Source organism: Podarcis gaigeae (assembly GCF_964106915.1).
Source record: "Podarcis gaigeae genome assembly, chromosome: Z".
In the NCBI taxonomy this organism is placed as follows: Eukaryota; Metazoa; Chordata; class Lepidosauria; order Squamata; family Lacertidae; genus Podarcis; species Podarcis gaigeae.
In genome coordinates, this window is record NC_139691.1 from 30,257,281 (window position 1) to 30,275,547 (window position 18,267).

Genomic DNA, 18,267 nt, shown 5'->3' on the forward strand with positions numbered 1-18,267 from the left:
TGGGTGGTTGACGTTGGCATGGAATAGATAGATGTGAGATGATTAGATAGATAGATAGATAGATAGATAGATAGATAGATAGATATAGATAGATAGATGATAGATAGAGATAGATAGATAGATAGATAGATAGATAGATAGATAGATAGATGATAGATAGATAGATAGAGATTGATAGATAGCCTTACTGTACAAACATGTGCAAAGAGCCACATCTGTTCCTTCCCTCCCTTTTGTCTTAATGCCTACCATGGCAGGTGGCCCTCAGAGGTTTCACCATGAGAAAATATGGCCTTCAAGCTTTAAAAGGTATCCACCCCTGGTGTAGAATAAACCCCTCCAGCAACTGTAGTAAATTTCAAAAAATTGAATGTCACTGCTACCATATTTACAAGCAAAGGTGAACTATTAGCACTATTAGGTGCTAATTAAGGTGAACTATTATTCCATCTGTTGAGTACACAAGTGAGCCCATGACAGTTGTGATATTTATTTTTTCCTTATTCATGCCCAGCACTGCCTAGGAGCTTTTAAAAATCAAAATATGTAATTTTTAAATGGACTGTGTAATTTGTGAGTTTTCACCTGTTGCACCAAAAATCAGGTGAAGTCACACCAAAGTCACATTTTGGTCTACCATTTTGTTTCAAAATGGCAGCTGATGTCCAAACATCAGGGAAAACTGATGCCTCCACCTTGGAAAACTTGTGTGCTGAGTTTGGTGAAGATACCTTGAGAGGAAGCCAAATCTATAGAGGATAAACAGGCAAACCGACAAACTACTTTCCAAAATGCACAGTAGATATGTTTATTTCATTCTGTCCCAAGGAGGCCCCTCTTCCACTGTATCCTCAGAGCAACTCTGTGAGGTGGGTTGGGCTGATTAAGTGATTGGCCAAAGGTTAATGGGATTCATGGCCAAGTGGGGATTTGAATCTGGGTCTTTCCCATGTCTAGTCTGATGCTCTGACCATTACACCATGCTGTCTCTATAGAATTTCATGTCACCTAATCTTTGTTTACTGTACCTTGGGTTCCATTTATCATTAAAAATGTAAGATAATAATCTTATTTATTGCACTCTCTCTAACAGCTAATATCCCTTATCTCCATAATGAAAATTAAAGGGTTATTGAAGTACAAAACGCATTTTTATGTTATGAAGGCAGTGATTCCTTCATTGCAGAGTAAAAGAAACAGAACCACCACCACCCCAACCCCCCACCACCTTCTTGACTAAGCCCTGCTGAAGTCTCAAGAGCATCTATTAAACCCTTTCAGAGAGTACAGCTTTCCTGCGAAAGCTGCTAATTTGACCAGCCAAGGGGTGGATTTATTTTTTCTAAACAATGGTGCAGATGGACATTTGTCCATCATTCTAATGCATGCTCCCAATCTTGCACAGGAAGGGCATCCTCAGGGATGGCAGGGTATAATTCACTTCCTGTATTTAGATTAATTGTAAGCAAGAAAGTTTCCAGTTAAGGCCAGCTGTGCTGGGAGCATTACAGTGCAGTCCTGTATTTTTGCATTGCTGTAAAACCTGCCACATGTCTCCTCTGTAAGCATGTAGAGGTTTGCATCCTCTGTCTGTCTGTCTGTCTGTCTGTCTGTCTGTCATCTATCTTCTTGCCCACTCTTTAGCCAAAAAGGCTCCCAGAACAGCTTGCAAAAATTTGCAATGCCTACCCTTTGAGCAGGTACAGGGAACCTGTGGCTCTTCAGGTGTTTCTTCAGCTGGCATAGTCCATAGCCAATGGTTTAACAATGAATTCCTCTTGCCAGGGAATTCTGGGAATTACAGCTCTGTGGGGGAAACAGGGCATCCTAACAATTCTCAGCATGCTCAATAAACTATAAGTCTCAGGATTCTTTGGGGAGAGACAAGACTGTTTAAAGTGGTATGATACTGCTTTAAATGTGCAGTGTGGATGGGGCTTTAGAATGCATTCTCAGAAAGGCTGTCTTTGCAGTTAAGGAACAATGCATACCCTCCAAAATTTCTCCAGTGAAAATAGGGATGTCCCATTCCATAACAATAATTTTACTATTTATACCTTGGTTGCCCCAGCCACTCTGGGCAGCTGTCAACATATATATAAACATAATAAACATTGGGGGTCAGATAACTTCGCACCTTCCAACATTTCCCCAATGAAAATAGGGACATTCTAAGAAAAAGTGGGACATTCCAGGATCAAATCAGAAACTGAGACACCTTCTCTAAGTCAGGGACGTCCCTGGAAAATAAGGACCCTTGGAGGGTCTGACAATGAATGTGTGTTAAGTGACCCTGAGTATACATTCTTGCTTATTTGTTTTATGTGTTAAACTGACTAAGCTTCTGAATATAACAAGTTCCTTGCTGGATCAGACCAAGGTTGGCCTAGACCAGTAGTAGGTGGTTCACCAGAAAATGTCATATAGCCTGGCAGGACACCGTGGTATTATCTCCAGTGGCATATGTGTACTTTTCTCGCTCTTCTTCGTCCTCCGTTATTGATCACATTAATGAATTTCATTTGATTCTGACGAAGATAATATGTCAATCTATTTTTGGACGACTGGGTTTTGTTCATAAGCTACTGGAATATTAAATTTTGAACAGAATGTAGGCCCATAAATTATGGCTGTAATATGACCTGAAATGTATGTGATTGAATTTTAAGATTTGATAAAGCTGTACTCAGACACAGCAAGAGAAAGAATTTAGTCTCTGGTTTAGTTTTTTGGGGAAGAAAGGGAATGATCGTAGCCTTCCTCTGTGCTGTTGTTGAAATGGGTGTGCACATTTGCTGTGCAGTGAGCTTGGGAGCTGGACAAAGAACTTGTATTCCCACCTTTTCTTCCATCCCTTTATGCCTTCCCCATCCTTGCTGGCCAACTCACATACAACTTTAGGACTGGGATAGGGAACCTATGGTCCTTTAGTTATTGCTCAGTTCTCACCTGTTCTGACCCTGGGCCAGGCCATACTAGCTGGGGCCAAGTTTACAGCAGTCCTCCTCCTTTTTTTGTAGACCCAATAGGAAATTCTAAAAAATAAACTGCTTCATTATTGGACACAGGGAGTGGAGAGAGTTAAACCACCCAAATGGGACACATTTGTCAATGTCTAAAATTAATAACGTGAGAATGGAGAGGCCGATGAGAAGAACATCATTTAGCCTCTAAATATGAATAAATTATAGGCCAGAGACAGAACTGAGTGATGAGGCTCCTCTCTTCAAAGGCTGTTTTACTGGAATGGTTTTGCTTCCAGTCCACCATCATTTAGAAGAATATCAGGGTATTTCATTCATATTTTAATATTGTACTATTATAAAAAAGTTACAGTATTCATGGCTGAAGTTTTCATTGCCACCTTTGAAAAGAAACAAGCACATACATACTGAAGTGGACTCTACAGCACAAAAGCTGATGCCACAAAAAACATGTAAGACGTTTAGGACCCCCAAACTACTGAATAGGGATGTCAGAGAATTCCATCGAAAACAGAAATGGGAGTTGAAATTCCAAAACTGATTATTGGTTTCATATCTGGAATGTAAATCAATCCAACAAATACAATTGGTATTTTGCTACTTTCAGTCTCCAGATGAAGCATAATTGATTACTCTTTCTTTCCATTTGCATGACATTTTCTCTGCATTGAACTGAATGGGATGGGGCAATGTAGTGACAATGTAGGTTATGTAATTTACATATTTTTTGCAATTAATAACATAAATATTGTCACAGTGAATAATGACACAAATAATGCCATTTTGGGTGGAAGATGAACTCTAGTAGGACAGAAACAGTGCTGCATGTGACAGATACAGGGCGGAATAGGGAAAGATGTCTTCTTCCTTCCCTACTACTGAATGGGCAGTGAGCATGCTCCGTGGCCCATGGAATGGTGGCTGATAGCTGTGGGGGTGGAAGGTGGGAATGGAATGAAGTGGCAGGAATCCTGGAAAGCAGGCTCTCACAATGGAGTATTTTGTTGCAGGGCTCGCTTGGTCGCGTTTTTTCTTTCTTTTTTTTGTCCTTTTCCTAAAATGAAAGCTTTGCCCTAGAATTTAATATTCGTAGCCAGCTTACACCTTGTCAGCAAGCATTAGTGTAACCGCTTGAGACAGTCAAATCTTTTCTCTTCCTTGGGCAAGGATGTGTTATCGATGTTGTGGAAGCATTTATATCCCTGGTCAGCAACTAGTTTTGCTGGAGACTGCTTGCAGAAAAGGTTTGTGTAGCTATGTTGTTCTCTGGTTTGTTTACATACCGCTTTTTGGTCCCAAGGCCCCAAAGTGAGGAGTAGTGTATTAACACAAAATGAAGATACAACAGAAGTACAGTAAAGGAAAAACCCAGTACCCACTAATCACACTGGATATGCATTTGTGAGTTGCATTTGTGATCCCACCACTGACGAGGCTCTCTAGCATTCTATCTCTCTCTTAAAGTTGGGTTAACTCACATCTCTCACACACATGCAATCCTTCCTTAATCCTCGAACCTCTCACCTGTGAGCAAGCCCATTCACAACCAATCACCCACAGAGAATGCTCTCAGCTCTCAGGGGCTGGTTCACTGGTGGTCACCCACCACACCCAAATAATAGGCTCTGCTCCTAGAAACCAAGTAGAGCTGTGGCAAAGTTCATGCTTTTCACAAGCAGGACGACCTGACCAGATCTTCTGGCTCCTCCAAGAGAAGCAAAGTGGACAAGGAATGTTTGATCTGATGTAAAATACTCTGTTTTGGTTGGGACGCAGGTGGCGCTGTGGGTTAAAGCCTCAGCGCCTAGGACTTGCCGATTGAAAGGTCGGCGGTTCAAATCCCTGCGGCGGGGTGCGCTCCCGCTGCTCGGTCCCAGCGCCTGCCAACCTAGCAGTTCGAAAGCACCTCCGGGTGCAAGTAGATAAATAGGGACCGCTTACCAGCGGGAAGGTAAACGGTGTTTCCGTGTGCAGCTCTGGCTCGCTAGATGCAGCTTTGTCACGCTGGCCACGTGACCCGGACAGCGCTGGCCCCTGGCCTCTTAAGTGAGATGGGCGCACAATCCCAGAGTCTGTCAAGACTGGCCCGTACGGGCAGGGGTACCTTTACCTTTACCTTTACACAGGCTATGCATTCATGAATTGCATTCATCCTTTCACCATAGATGCAGCTTGGAGAAAAACCAGGTTGATTTACATATCTTCACCACCCAGCTGCTTCTACCTCTCACCAAGGAGTAAGCTCATCCACAATCACACACCCCTCGTGCACCAAGGCCACACACATCCCCCTCCTCTCTGCGTACTGCTGCCTAGAGCCCTTTGCCAACTCCACTGCTCATTCACATCTCTCATTTATGCCAAACTGCCAGATAACACTGCTTGGGTGGATGAATGTGGTCCATTGTAAGGGGCTGTCTAGTTGCTGACCCCTAATTTATGTGGAGCTCAGGATTTTATTTATAGTTACAGGTGCCACATAATACTCATTCCACAGTTCTAAGGGATTGATCTTTTAGTTTGGCAGACTTTGGTACTGCCTGCCTATTGATATCAGCCAGATGCTTGCTTAAAACATTTTTGTTTAGACAAGCCTACCCAAACATGTAGAAGTTGCATGAGTTTTATTCCTTTTTAGCTATTGTTAATTTCAGTCATCTTTTGAATGTTTTAAATTCCTGTTTTTATTGGTAATTTCACTGTTTTATTTCATGTTTTTCTTACACTTTTCTAACAACCATGTGGTCACTACATTTTGTTAAATAAAAGGAAAAATATTGTCCATGTTACCCTCCCATCAACAGTCAGCATTCTCTAGCCATTAACCAAACCTTGTTCTCATTGGGCTGTTGTTTTTTGAGGAAGGTAAGGGATTCTTCCTTTGCGTTTTGTTTCCAAAGATTTTGTGTATTTCTGCAAATCTCAGGGTTCCCTCAAAGTTGGTTAACATCTCTTTTTTGTGCATGGGGTTGTACTTCTTTGGTTACACAAGCAACTATCAGAAATAGCAGCCTGCTGGGCAGAAAGGAGGGGTAGGGTGGGCACACCCACATTTTGCTGCAATCTTGCCCATCACTGACTTTGGCTCTACCCATAGTCAGCATGCACCCTTGACAGATTACCTAAAAAGTGTGTGCTGTCAATAGAAATCATTTGGCCCACCCTTGCGGTTCAACATCAAAACATGGTCTTTGCAGCATTTCTGCAATGATGCCAGCTTTATTTTGATTGCACTATTTTAATTATGCTTATATTTCTATGCACTGCACTGACTTCCCACAACCATTTATACCATAGTCTGGTGCCAGAGTTGAAGCAATAGATTTCTCCACAGGAGGTTGTTGCGAGTGTTGTTGTATACAAGCAGAATTAAAAAGCATGTATATCAAAGGTGTCAGCTCCTAAGCAAAGATTACCCATGTCCTTTGATCCCTAGACAGTTTTTGAATCACACAGGCAGCACACCTCAGGGAGGCGGTTGGGAGGAGAGAGAGAAGGAGAGTGTGTTTGTGTGACCTTGATGGATTTTGTGTTGATTCACATGCAAAATGATCAAGAGTCCCGGCTTGAACTCGGAAACCCTATTGAATGTTAAGCTAGAAGATAATGACATGACCTGTAACGTTTGTGTGATAACACGCTGCTGATGAGAAACATATTCCAGACACATTTCTGCTCTGCAAAGGAGACTGGACATTTGCCTCTGTCCTCTTAGATGTATTAGAGACATGACAAGAGGAATAATTAAGAAAAATGGAGGCTGGTACAGCCACAGCAGAATCGCTCCCAGGAGAAATCCTTCAACCCTTCCAAGGTAAAGCAGTAAAGTTGGAAGATTAATGATCCTGGTCAGCACCTAGCTCTAATAGATAGAGTACCACAAATTCTTACATGGAGCATCCATAGTATTGAACAAGCATCTTTCTTGATGATGATGGGTTGCAGTGCCTGTCAGGAATATTCAAATCATTCCTGGCTGCATGAATTGCTGTGTGTGTGTGTGTGAGAGAGAGAGAGAGAGGGAGAGAGCGTGTAAGTAAGAGAGAGGGAGCCGATAGTTAGCTATTCAAAATTGTTTTGAATGATAAAAGCGTAAATGGGTGCAGACCTCATATTGAAAATGGCAACATTCAGAAAGCAGTGGGAGAATATTTCAAACACTCTATCACTGACCTAAATGAACTTCAAAAGGAGAATTCGCTACAGAATTGGCCAGTTGGGATGTATCACTTAAATTTGGTTCTATTCATTTAGGACTAGATAAACACCAAGGTTTTGTATTAGCACTATGGGTATGAAAATTAGGACAGCAAAGCTGAGTAGATTGTGCTGGTGAATAAGAAGCCAGGGTTGCCCCCATTCCCCATCAAATAAGGCAAAAATCCATTTTCTCATAACATTAGAAAGCATTTCCTTGACATATTTTCTTCCCAGGAAGCCAATGGATTTTAAAGCAGAGGTTAGCTTTGAAAGTTTCAACATGTCAGGAGTCTCATAGGCAGCAAATTGATGTGAGTGAAATTGAACAAGTGATCGTTCACACCGTAGTTTCAGAGAACAAGATGAGAAAAAGCTGTTGATTCATTTGTTAGGCAAGCAGAAGGGGGGCAACTGGCAGGTTAAACTGATCGCACAACAATCTGAGTAATGAATACAAAGTGAATCATTTTTGTGTATTTTCTGTAGAACATGGATGGGGAAACTGTGGCCCTCCAAATGTTCAGCTACAGGATTCCCATCCGTGCTGTATGTCGGGCCTAGACTGGAAGCCTCCAGTTGGTGCAAAATGTGGTGGCTAATTCGTGAGGTCATACTACCAGCATATAGCTCCAGTTCCTAACCAATTGCAATGGTTGCCCATGTGCTTCTGGGCCAAGTTCAGACCTCTTGATTTAATTTGCATGTCCCTTGATAATATGGGTCCCGGAATTTGAATAATAGAATCACAGGATTGTAGAGTTGAAAGGGACCCCAGATATCTAGTCCAACCCCCTGCAATGCAGGACTTTCAACTAGGTGGCCTTCCAACCTTTGCTTAAAAACTTCCAAGGAAAGAGAATCCACCACCTTGAGTCTGTTCCACTGTTGAACAGCTCTCACTGAACTGCAGGTGGCATCTTCTTAGGGAAGTATCTTTGAGCCCTGGACTGACTCCGTCTGCCAGGCTGGCCATTGGATCCTCTTGGACAGGAACTCCCTATTCTAGTTGAGCCTTGCTTGAACAACAAGGTCTTCTTGAGCTCTGGTGTGTGCCTGTATTCTTGATTAGCCTTCAGTGCTGACTAGGGGTGAAGGAGAAATTAAAGTAAGTCCAAAAGCCACATCTGGCCACATCATGGGAGTGCAACCCCATCCAGAGAACTCCCAGACATAAGAACTTGGGGTGCATAATACCTCTGTCTTTCCAGAATTCAGCTTCCTTTTTTTTAAAAAAGAAAGAAATCCATATATTGCTTTTTCTTCTTGGGGGGGGGGGGGTTTGAAACATTGCTGAGTATATTATCTGAACCAGATAGGGTTTCTCTCCCCACTCCTTCCCTTTTCTTTTCACAGTGAAATTGCTATGAGGCAGCAGCGGATAATCCTATTTGATCAGATTGCAATGTCTGACTGTCAGAGTTTCATGGAAATCCCTTCTCATCGTTACAAAAGTAATCTGATCTAATATGCGTGCATTTACAATCACGCAGTTATCTTTGAGATTGAGAAGAAAATGCAGAGTGCTGGTTAAATTTTCTCCCTGTTTTCCCAGGGATCCAGAATGGTTTGCAAAGCCTGCTGTCGAGCTGCCTCTTTCGCCCTCTCTGCTTTAAACTGCTAATCTCGCAGGGGTGTCATCACTGGAAGGTGGGGGGGGACTCTCAGAAGCAAGCACCCCTTCTTCATTACTCAATCACCTCTGCCCCAATTTCCCCTCACTCAAGGCTCTGAAATTTACCTTGTGGGGGCATTCAACACAAGGATTTCCACTTGTACCACTGGACCCCCTCCCTCCCCAAAGTCTGCACACATCATGCACTCTCCCCAGATCTGCTCCAGAGGGGCAAGGCCCTAGAAGTTCCTAGTCTTTTGGATGTATTTCCTGGGCCCCTGATAACCGCTGAAGCATGCTCTGATCCCTGCCTCAACCTTTGATTCTCCTCCCTTCCAACTCCCAGACCACAAGGCTGGGAGAGGGGTAAAGGTGCAAAGTCCAGTGTGCGCAGAAACACTCACTTGGCGGTCTGAAGGCCTTCACACCAGATGTCTCTTAAAGCAGGTGTGTCTGCTTGGGAGGAGGGAGATGTCCCAGAAGACTCAGCTGTAAACAATGACCCAGCAGATGACTAGGGTGTTGCGGAGGAGGTCAGGGAGTGGGGAGCCACTGGCTCTTGGGCCGATCTTGGCCCACCATGGGGTCCAATTCCACTTTCCCCAAACACACCCACTTGCCGGTCAGCTATCATCACTTTATGATGAGTGGAGTAAGTTCGATTCAATTTTGCATTGGCTATATCTGCCTGTTATCCACAGAAGCAGGATTTTAACCTCCCACTCATCACAGGGTGGCCCACCAGGCAAAATGTTCCACATCTGTTCCTGCTCAAAGTTATAGTCCAAACTGAAACCATAGTTTGGGTCCTAAATTGTGGTTTTCACAATCTGGTTTTGCAAGATGCACTGTATTGAGATTAAATGCCTGGACTAAGGAATGCAACCTGTTACTCAGCCAGGAGCAGCACATGGGATGAGACCTTCAAAGCTGCTTGAATCCAGAGAGGTGCTCTTACTAATTATCTTATATGCATCTATTTTCACCCTCAGCTTGCTAAACACTTTAGCAGAGGCTGTTCGTTTTGTATAGACATTTTGACTGTCTCTCCGGCAGATGCCTCCAAATTAAAACAGCTCGTGAATTGCAAATTAATGGCTGCAATACATGAAGTGCTCTGTGTCGTCAGCCCATTAATATGATATCAGGAGGTAATGTCAAAAAATGATTATAATTAAGGGCCTTGGTGTAGAAATCTTGAAGGACGGTGGTGCTTGCCATTCCTTTGGATTCAGCAGCACTACTTGAGTGATGAAGTACTCCTCAAGCTAAGTGGGGTTTACTGTGTCAACCCTTCATTAATTAAATATCAATTTCATAGATTTTGTTAAATAACATATTAGTAATCAGGTTAAATTGATATTTATCACCACTACAACATAGCTTCCATTGCAGAGTAATTAAATCTGATGACCAGTATCAGATGTGTACCCCCCTTCCTTTTAACTTTTGTGTGTGCTAAAAAAAGAGGTGAAATATTTAAAAATGTCAGTCATAAACAAACACAAAGCTGTTGGTTTCAAGGTGCAAATTTGAGATCCTCTTCATTTCAAGTCCACCACTACCACCACCTTCTGGAGTCCATTTCACAGTCAAACAGCTCTTGCTATCAGAAACATTCTTCCTAACATTCAGTCAGAATCTCCCATCTTGTGATTTGAATCCATTAGTTCTAGTCCTACCCTCCAGAGCAGCAGAAAACAAGCTTGTGCTCCATCTTCCCTTCAGATATTTGAAAACAGCTATCATATCACCTCTCAGTCTTCTCTTCCCCAGGTTAAACACACACAGTGGCTCCCTCAACCACTCCTCATAAGGCTTGTTTTACCAAACCCTGTTGTTTTCAAGACACAGTGTTGAAACCCAAATACAGCCCCATTAGAGGTGTACGAGGTTGGCTTGCGTATAACCTATGGTGTCTTGTGTTAGGATCGCACAAAGGTGGAAAGCATTGGGAAATTTCACATGGATAGAGAGCATTGTTCTATGTGGTATAAATGTGGATTTATGTAAGAAAGAAATGTTACAAGTTGGAGTGCTCTTCATCAAGATGTCCTACTCCATCATTCCCCCTCCTGGCTGCAGTAGAGGCAGCATGGGGGGTGTGCCAAGAAGGTGGCAGATCCAGTCTCCATGGAGCACAGCCTAGCCATTGAAGTTATTAAAGTTGTTGAATCTCTGGTGCCTAGCATTAACCCATTGTACCTGCAAACTGATCCCACCCTGAACTAAAAATTGAATAACAATTTGAACGAGTGTATGTTGGCTCAGAACAAGACAAGCTTCTTGCCCAGAGCTGTTGTGCTACCAAAAATAAAGAAAGACTTTGGTTAACCCCTATGATACAAGCTATTTTTAAGAAGAGCTTGTTTGAGCAGGGCAGACATTTGTGGTGCAATCATCTTTTATCTCTTTAGTTTCACTTCTTGGAGTGTCCCAGTGAGGAGTCTCTGCAGACTCTTTTGTTCAGCAGCCGGAATCATTTCTAGTTTTCAAAAAGAAAAAGGTAGTGGAATTGAAATTGTGGTCTTCACAATCCATGATATCCTAACCACCTAACCTCTTGTGAAATGGGGGCTTGGTACTTCCACATGATCAAGCCTAAGAGTTGGTGATTGTGTAGAAGAGCAAGGAAGAATAGGGAAATGGGAAGAATACAATTAATGAAATGTTTAAAACAAAGTTAAATCTAGCCTTTTAAAATGTGTGTGTGTGTGTGTGTGTGTGTGTGTGTGTGTGTGTTCTCAATCCCCAAAGGATTCAGATCCCAGTTTTGTATTTATTGGCTGTAGCTGTGATCACCCTTTTTTATACATTCATAAATCTTTGCATAAACCTAATAAATAAGGAAAACTGGAGAACATTTGTGGCAAGTCCAGTGGCATATTCTGTTTCTAGCATGGCTGTGAGTAACGGCTATGCAAATGTTTCGTGAATGGTGCTATTGAAATGGCGAATGGAGCAACTGATGTGTGGTAGAATTGTGAGTTAAGTAAACTTTTAAAATAATAATTATCTTTAGATATAAAAGCATTCCTGAATGTTAATATTCGGGGAGCTTTTAATTCATTGCAGTTTATTTATGCTTTTGTATTTTTGCAAATTGTATGTCATTGTATCTGGAGAGGGGTGTGTGTGCATGTGTGTTTGTGTGCACCTACTGAGAAGATCCATTAAAAAGCAACTGTACCATAAGGAATTACCGTGAAAATGAGAAATATTTAGAAAGGGGGCCAAATTTTGTCCTCGCTCAGGGTGCCATATTACCAAAGTCTGCCCCTGACTTTCTGCATTCTGAGCATGTGCTCTGTTGCTGACTGCTGAGCGGCATGAAATAAAAAAGGGAATGTGCTGTTGATGTTTACACGATTTTACATTCAGGCAATAAACATATCTAATATACTTTGTGGCGGGGGGAAGCTTGCTTACAATCTGTTTTGCTTGCCGCTCTTAAACGGAACCCACATGAATATTTGAAACCCTGCCTTTCCTCAGCAAGCTCAAAGTGGTTAACCATTTGTCTCATGCTACAGGGGCACTAAACTTCTACTTGCTAGTGGTGTAGTAGCACATTTTGAGGGCCAGGGGCCTTGGCGGTCCTGCAGTAAAGAACCCAAGGAGAGTACTGATCCATTATTATTTTATATATACACACATGTACACATCAAAGAGCAGTGGTACATAGAACAATATCAAGTTTCTTAGAATCTGCATAACTTCGATTCTATGCATCATTTCCTGGTTAAAGAGGTAACCAAACACACTGAGCTTTTAACAAAAGATACTCAGCCAGCAGAAATGCAGCTTTTAGCTTTTAGCTGGGAATGCCAGCAATCTTGTGAAAAAGTCACTATTTAAACTGCGAGTATGAAGGAGGAACTCCATGGGGTGGGGGGAGGAAAGATGTATTGACCCTCTGCTTGATTATTTCCCTCCTTCTCTGCCTTACTGTACACTGGTTTTTCTCATTGCAAAATTGAAAGCCTCAATTAGCACTTTGTTCACTTGCCAGAGCAAGAAGGGTCCATAAGCTATCTGGTGCTCCAGCAGATGGCAACCCAGAGCTGAGCTCCCCCTCCACTGTATTACTGCAGGGAAGACATCAGAAGTTCCCTTGCATAATTCCAGAAATATTTCTAGGATTGTGCACAATGCTTCTCAGCCATATGCCCCACTCAACATTAACTAACTGCAACAGCTATTACACACGAGAATCTTACGATATTGAAAACATATCTTGGGGCGGGGGAACAAAGCGCCTTACCATTCACTGTTGTGACTGCTAACGGCTGACTTGCAAAAGTCCCAGGGTGCAGTTTTAAAATGGTTCACACATTTCCCCAGTGTTTGCAAATAGACAAATGGTATGACAATTTTTAGAGCATGTCTGCCTGGGCTTTCAAGCTGTTTGACTGGCTTCAAAATCTACATCATTTTCCTGCATGCTTAACTTTGAAAGGGGCAGGGGGAAACATTTTCCTAATTTGAAAAACCAAACACTCCACACTTTTTACATTGTCTGTGGATACCTAACATGTTCTACAAATTGTTTTCTTCCCAGAAGACTCTCCCTGAGTCTGCTTACCTGTTCCAAAGTTGGCTACTCTCACTTCCTCTAGCAAGGAAGACTGGTGCATGGAAGCAGTCACATATGGCTGATACAGATGCAAACTTGCACCAGAGTATACATACAAATTCACATTGCAGTGTTCATACAGGCCACATGGTTGGGTGAATTCCTTGAGTCGATGGGGACACACATCCACATCTAGGGTTCTGTGAATGTTCACTACTCAGTTTTTTAGCCTCCTCCTAATTAGTCCCTTCCCTATAGCAATGAGAATGATCCTGAACATTCCGTGATGCCAAAAGCATCTCAGGTAGTGTCTGGACAAGATCACAGACGGACAACCAGTTGGCAGACAAAAGCCAGTTTTAGGGCCAAAATAGACAAGATGTGTGTGTGTATAATTAATAATAATAATAGGAGGGACTGTGGGAAGAAGAGGACCAGATTCATAGTCATAGAGTTGGAAGGGACCACAAGGGTCATCTAGTCAGACCCCCTGCTATGCAGGAATCTTTTGCACTGAAATTAAGAATCTCTTTTAGACCAAAATTGTGATACTGGGGAGGTTAATCCTTCTCCATAGTACCATTTCCCTGACAAGAAATGCTCCCCAACCCCTAGAGATATAATCTGCCATTATATACACACATATACCTATATGTGTATCTACTAAAAATTGTAATATACCTATATGTGTATCTACTAAAAATTGTAAGAGAGCCTGTGTACAGATCGCCTTAGCTTGACCTTTTGCTGAATTTATTGAAAATTACCTATACCAGATTAAAAACAAAAATGAAACAGCCCCCAAAGCATTTCTGGTTTTTCTATGTTACGCGGTCAGTATTTCATTTTTCGTGTAAAATCATTGTTCAGAGTGGGTGCAACTTTTCAGCTTCCTTCCTGTTAGAACAGCCATGGTGGTGGTTTGGGGTTTGTTCTGCTTCCTTGTTTTCTTGGAGATAATGTAACTTTGATCGTATTCAGGAACTCTTTCATTCTTCTCAGTTAACCCGAAATGCTAAACGTCACTCTCTTCTTCTTCTTTTCTCCTCTTCCTTTCTGCAGAGAGCAGGAGAGGCAGTCGGTGGTGATTCTGAAAGGTAACTATTCTTTGCCTTCTTACTAATCAAATTGTAATTAGAGAGTTGCTGCCCTAACTGAGCTTCGAAAATGTGCTTGTTATTTTCAGTTCCTTGCAAACTTTGCACTTTGTAAAAGGTAGCCCTGCATAGTTTGTCAAATAGCATGTAGCCAATAATGAACAGCATTAAAAAACCTCTCTGAACTGGGCCATTAAAGATTACATGAGAAAGAGATGGACGCTGGAGATTGACCATTTTTAGTCATCTTCACTTTTTTTGGTAATTTAAATTTAAAACAAATATATAATGGATTTTTAACAGGGAGCAAATATTTATTTATTCTGATCTTTGCATCACACCTGACATTTTTTAAAATAAAAAATACGGTTTTTATCAAATGCTAGTCTATGCAAAATAGTCTCATAGAAAATAATGGACATGACTTACATAGCTCCATTAGTTTCAGTGGGTTTGCCCTGAGTGTAACTTAGTTGCATGCGTCCCTTCATGTTTTCAAAGATGTTTACAACATGGGATGTGCCAGCTACATGTTTGAACAATTTTTTCTTTCCTCGTTTTAACGTCCAGTGACGAACCATTTGCTTCCTCCCCTCCCCCCACCTCTTTCTGACTATTTTTGCTTGCTTTTAGCTAGATCTGCAACTGGTCATGATGTAAATGCATTTAAGGTTTTAAAAGTATTTCACAAACAGACCTAGGGGCTGTTTCCCTTGAGTTGTTGTGGTGGCCACTGGACTGTTAGGCTTTAAAGCAGAGTTTGACATATTCAGGGAGGTTAAGGCTATCAACAGCTACTAGTCATAATGGTTGTGTACTGCCTCCAGCATCAGAAGCAGTCTATCTCTGAATACTGGTTGCTGGGAAACACAAGCACTTAGGATCCTGGTGGGCACTGGGAGCACAGAATGTGCCATTGGTCAGAACCAGTAAGGGTTTTCTTGTGTTCTTATGGGAGGCTGGCCACTTCCCATAAGTCCTTTTTTAATAAAATTTGGATCGGGGGTTATTTATTTTTTACTGCTCTTGAGAGACAAGAAAGCCTGTGCTCCAGTATTATTTTGGCACTAATCCTGGGCTAGTATCCAGAATCTTTTAATTGAGGGAGAGAAGGGGCAAAATCTCATACATGACATGGAAACGGAAAAAAAGCTTCATTGTTAAAGGGCGATGCTTAGTATTCATTTTGTGCATCTCTTTGAAGTACTTTATGTATATAATCTTAATAAACATTACAAAAGCTGTGTAAAGTAAGTCCATAGATGCCAGAAGTGGTGGGGAGAGAGCTAAAGACTAAAGAAGGAAGAGGTCTCTTATGCTCAAATTCTGCTTGCGAGCGTCCAGTCTTGCACTGTGAAAATAAGATGCTGGACTGGATGGGCCATTGGCCTGATCCAGCAGGCTCTTCTTACATCCTTATGTTCTTATGTTAAGATTGACGCATGTCATCAAAGTATACATAATGGAGCTGATATTTGGCCCATGGATGTCTACCTAATAACTTGCAACTTAAAAGTGAATGAAACAGGTCAAGGGGCTTTTATAGAAGTGTAGAGTTAGCTAGTTCAGGGGTATCCAGCATTTATTGGGCAGCTGCCAAGGCCCACAGCTTGGTGTGTACATAGAAGGTGTATGTGTCTTCACTGATTTTATTTATTTCTTATTCTATTTATATCCCACCTTTTCACTCCAAAGAGTTTAAAGTGGCTTACATGGTTCTCCCCCTCCCAGTTTAAGCCTCACAATAACCCTGTGAAGAAAGTTAAACTGGGAGTTGGTGATCATCCAGTGAGCTTTATGATCAAGTGCGGGGTTTGAACCCTGGTCTCCCAGGTCCTAGACCAGCACTCTAACCACTATGCCACACTGGCTTGCCTTATGCTTCTGGGTCGTGGCACAGATTTGGTCCAGCAGGAGAAGGGAAGCAAATGGACTGAAATGACAGTGGTGAAGAGGTGGGTTTACTTAGGGAGGAGAGCCCATAAAGGCATCTTGGCCAAGCTACACACTGACACACACCTCTGCAGCAGGAATGGGGAATGCTTAGCGCAGGTGCTGCCTGCACCTGAATTTGAAATGGCGTCTGTTCCCTCTTTTCAGCAGAGAGCAGCTGAGAGGGAGAAGGGTTTTGATGCTATGCAAAGTGTCTAATGGCATCTGCTTCTGCAAGAGGAACTGGTAGAAGAAGTTCAAAGCGGAGGGTAAAATGTCCTGGTGGAGGTCAACTCGTTTCCTTGCAGAACGTTCCCCATACATGTTGCAATTGCGTGTGCGTAATTTTGGGGATGCAGTTGCATTTGGCATTTGGGTCTTTAAACTGCAAGGCGGGGCTTGCTGTTCAGCTGTGGATTAACATTATTTGCTTTCTTCTTGGAGCATTGAGTTCCTTTTGTCTATGCACATTTAGAATAGAGAAATGATTTTGGAAGGCTTTTAAAATAACAACAACAACAATGTGGAACTTGTGTAGAGTGGAATTGCAAAGAAACAAGTACATGCCTCTATTTCCATGAGAATAACATTGTGCCTGTGTGGGTAAAGAGCATGCTATTGTGTGTGCATTTCGTCCCACCTGCTGATACAATGCAGCCCTCCACAGCTTTCCACAAGCGTGCTGCAGCCAGAAGAAGATTTCCCACACCTGCTGTGTGCAACCTCCACTCAGTTGCACCGTGCCTTTGAATACCAGTACCTGGGAGCAATTGTAGGAAGAAGGCTACTTCCTTCAACCAGCAGGTGGGCTTTCCAAAAGGAGTTCAGCAAGATTCTGGCCTAGATGAACCTATGGTCAGATCCAGTACTGCTCTTCATAGGTTCTATGTTATTTCATTCTCAGGTGCTCTAAATTCCTGTTTTATATCTGTTGTAAAAGTACCCTCGTCATCCTGAATGTGCCCAAGGAGGCTAAGTCTCAACAAATTCAACAGAGGTTAAGCATTTACCCACATCTGCATCCAACAAGAGCTGGGGGGGCATGTTTCTTCCCCCCTGTACCCCTGCAAGTGATTTCATCTGCAGCCCACGTTCTGCCTTTACAAAATGTGTACAATGAAATTGGGGGTCGATACATTTCAGCTGTTTGCCTGCCCTTCAGAGAGCTTTGCCTTGCCTCTTCTTTTGAACGGGTGGCGTAGTCAATCATAGGCCCATTAAGGCAGAAAGAAAAACATTTGGTATTGAACACTCTGGGCATTATGTTACTTCTTGCGTTCAATGTCAAAAGTTGAAAACCCCAAATATAGGCAGAGAGGGATCGTTTTATCAGGCCACGTTTCATCATTACAACTCTTGTCAGATATTCTTAGCAGAATGTTAGTTCTGTAAGGGAATACGCGAGCTTCTAAGCACAAATATAGCATTAAAATAAACCCCCAAGTAATCTTCCAGAAAAATAAAAGGAAACACCTCTGAGGTTTTATGTCCAAAATAATGGATGGTGTGCAATGTGGAAGTGGCAAGAAATATATATTAGCAGATCCACACCATACATTTAAAGAAAATTCAATGCACATTTAAAGCATGTGACTCCCTCCACCATCCTGGGAACTGTAGTTTTCCTCCCACAGCTACAATTCACAGCACTCTTATCAAACTTCAGTTCCCAGGATTCTTTGGGAGAATTCATATGCTTTAAATGTGCATTGAAACTCTGTTGTGCATGTGCCCTAAGAATAATTCCAAAATCCATCGTTGGGTAATCCCTTTTAGTACAAAGGGCTTCCAGAGGTCGTTGCATTACAACTCCTATAATCCCTGACGATTGACCATGCTGGATGGGGCTGATGGGAGTTGGAGTCC

General features: G+C 42.2%; 1 protein-coding gene across 8 annotated transcripts in view; it reads left to right on the forward strand.

Moving 5' to 3' along the window:
* The window catches only part of LOC310836607 (connector enhancer of kinase suppressor of ras 2-like), a 310,451-nt gene that overhangs the window by 228,417 nt on the left and 63,767 nt on the right, over window positions 1-18,267 (forward strand). For all 8 annotated transcript variants that reach the window (XM_083722107.1, XM_083722108.1, XM_083722106.1 and 5 more), the window contains one exon: window positions 14,435-14,469. In XM_083722107.1, coding sequence (XP_083578233.1) covers window positions 14,435-14,469 — 35 coding nt within the window. The remainder of the gene's footprint in view (window positions 1-14,434; window positions 14,470-18,267) is intronic.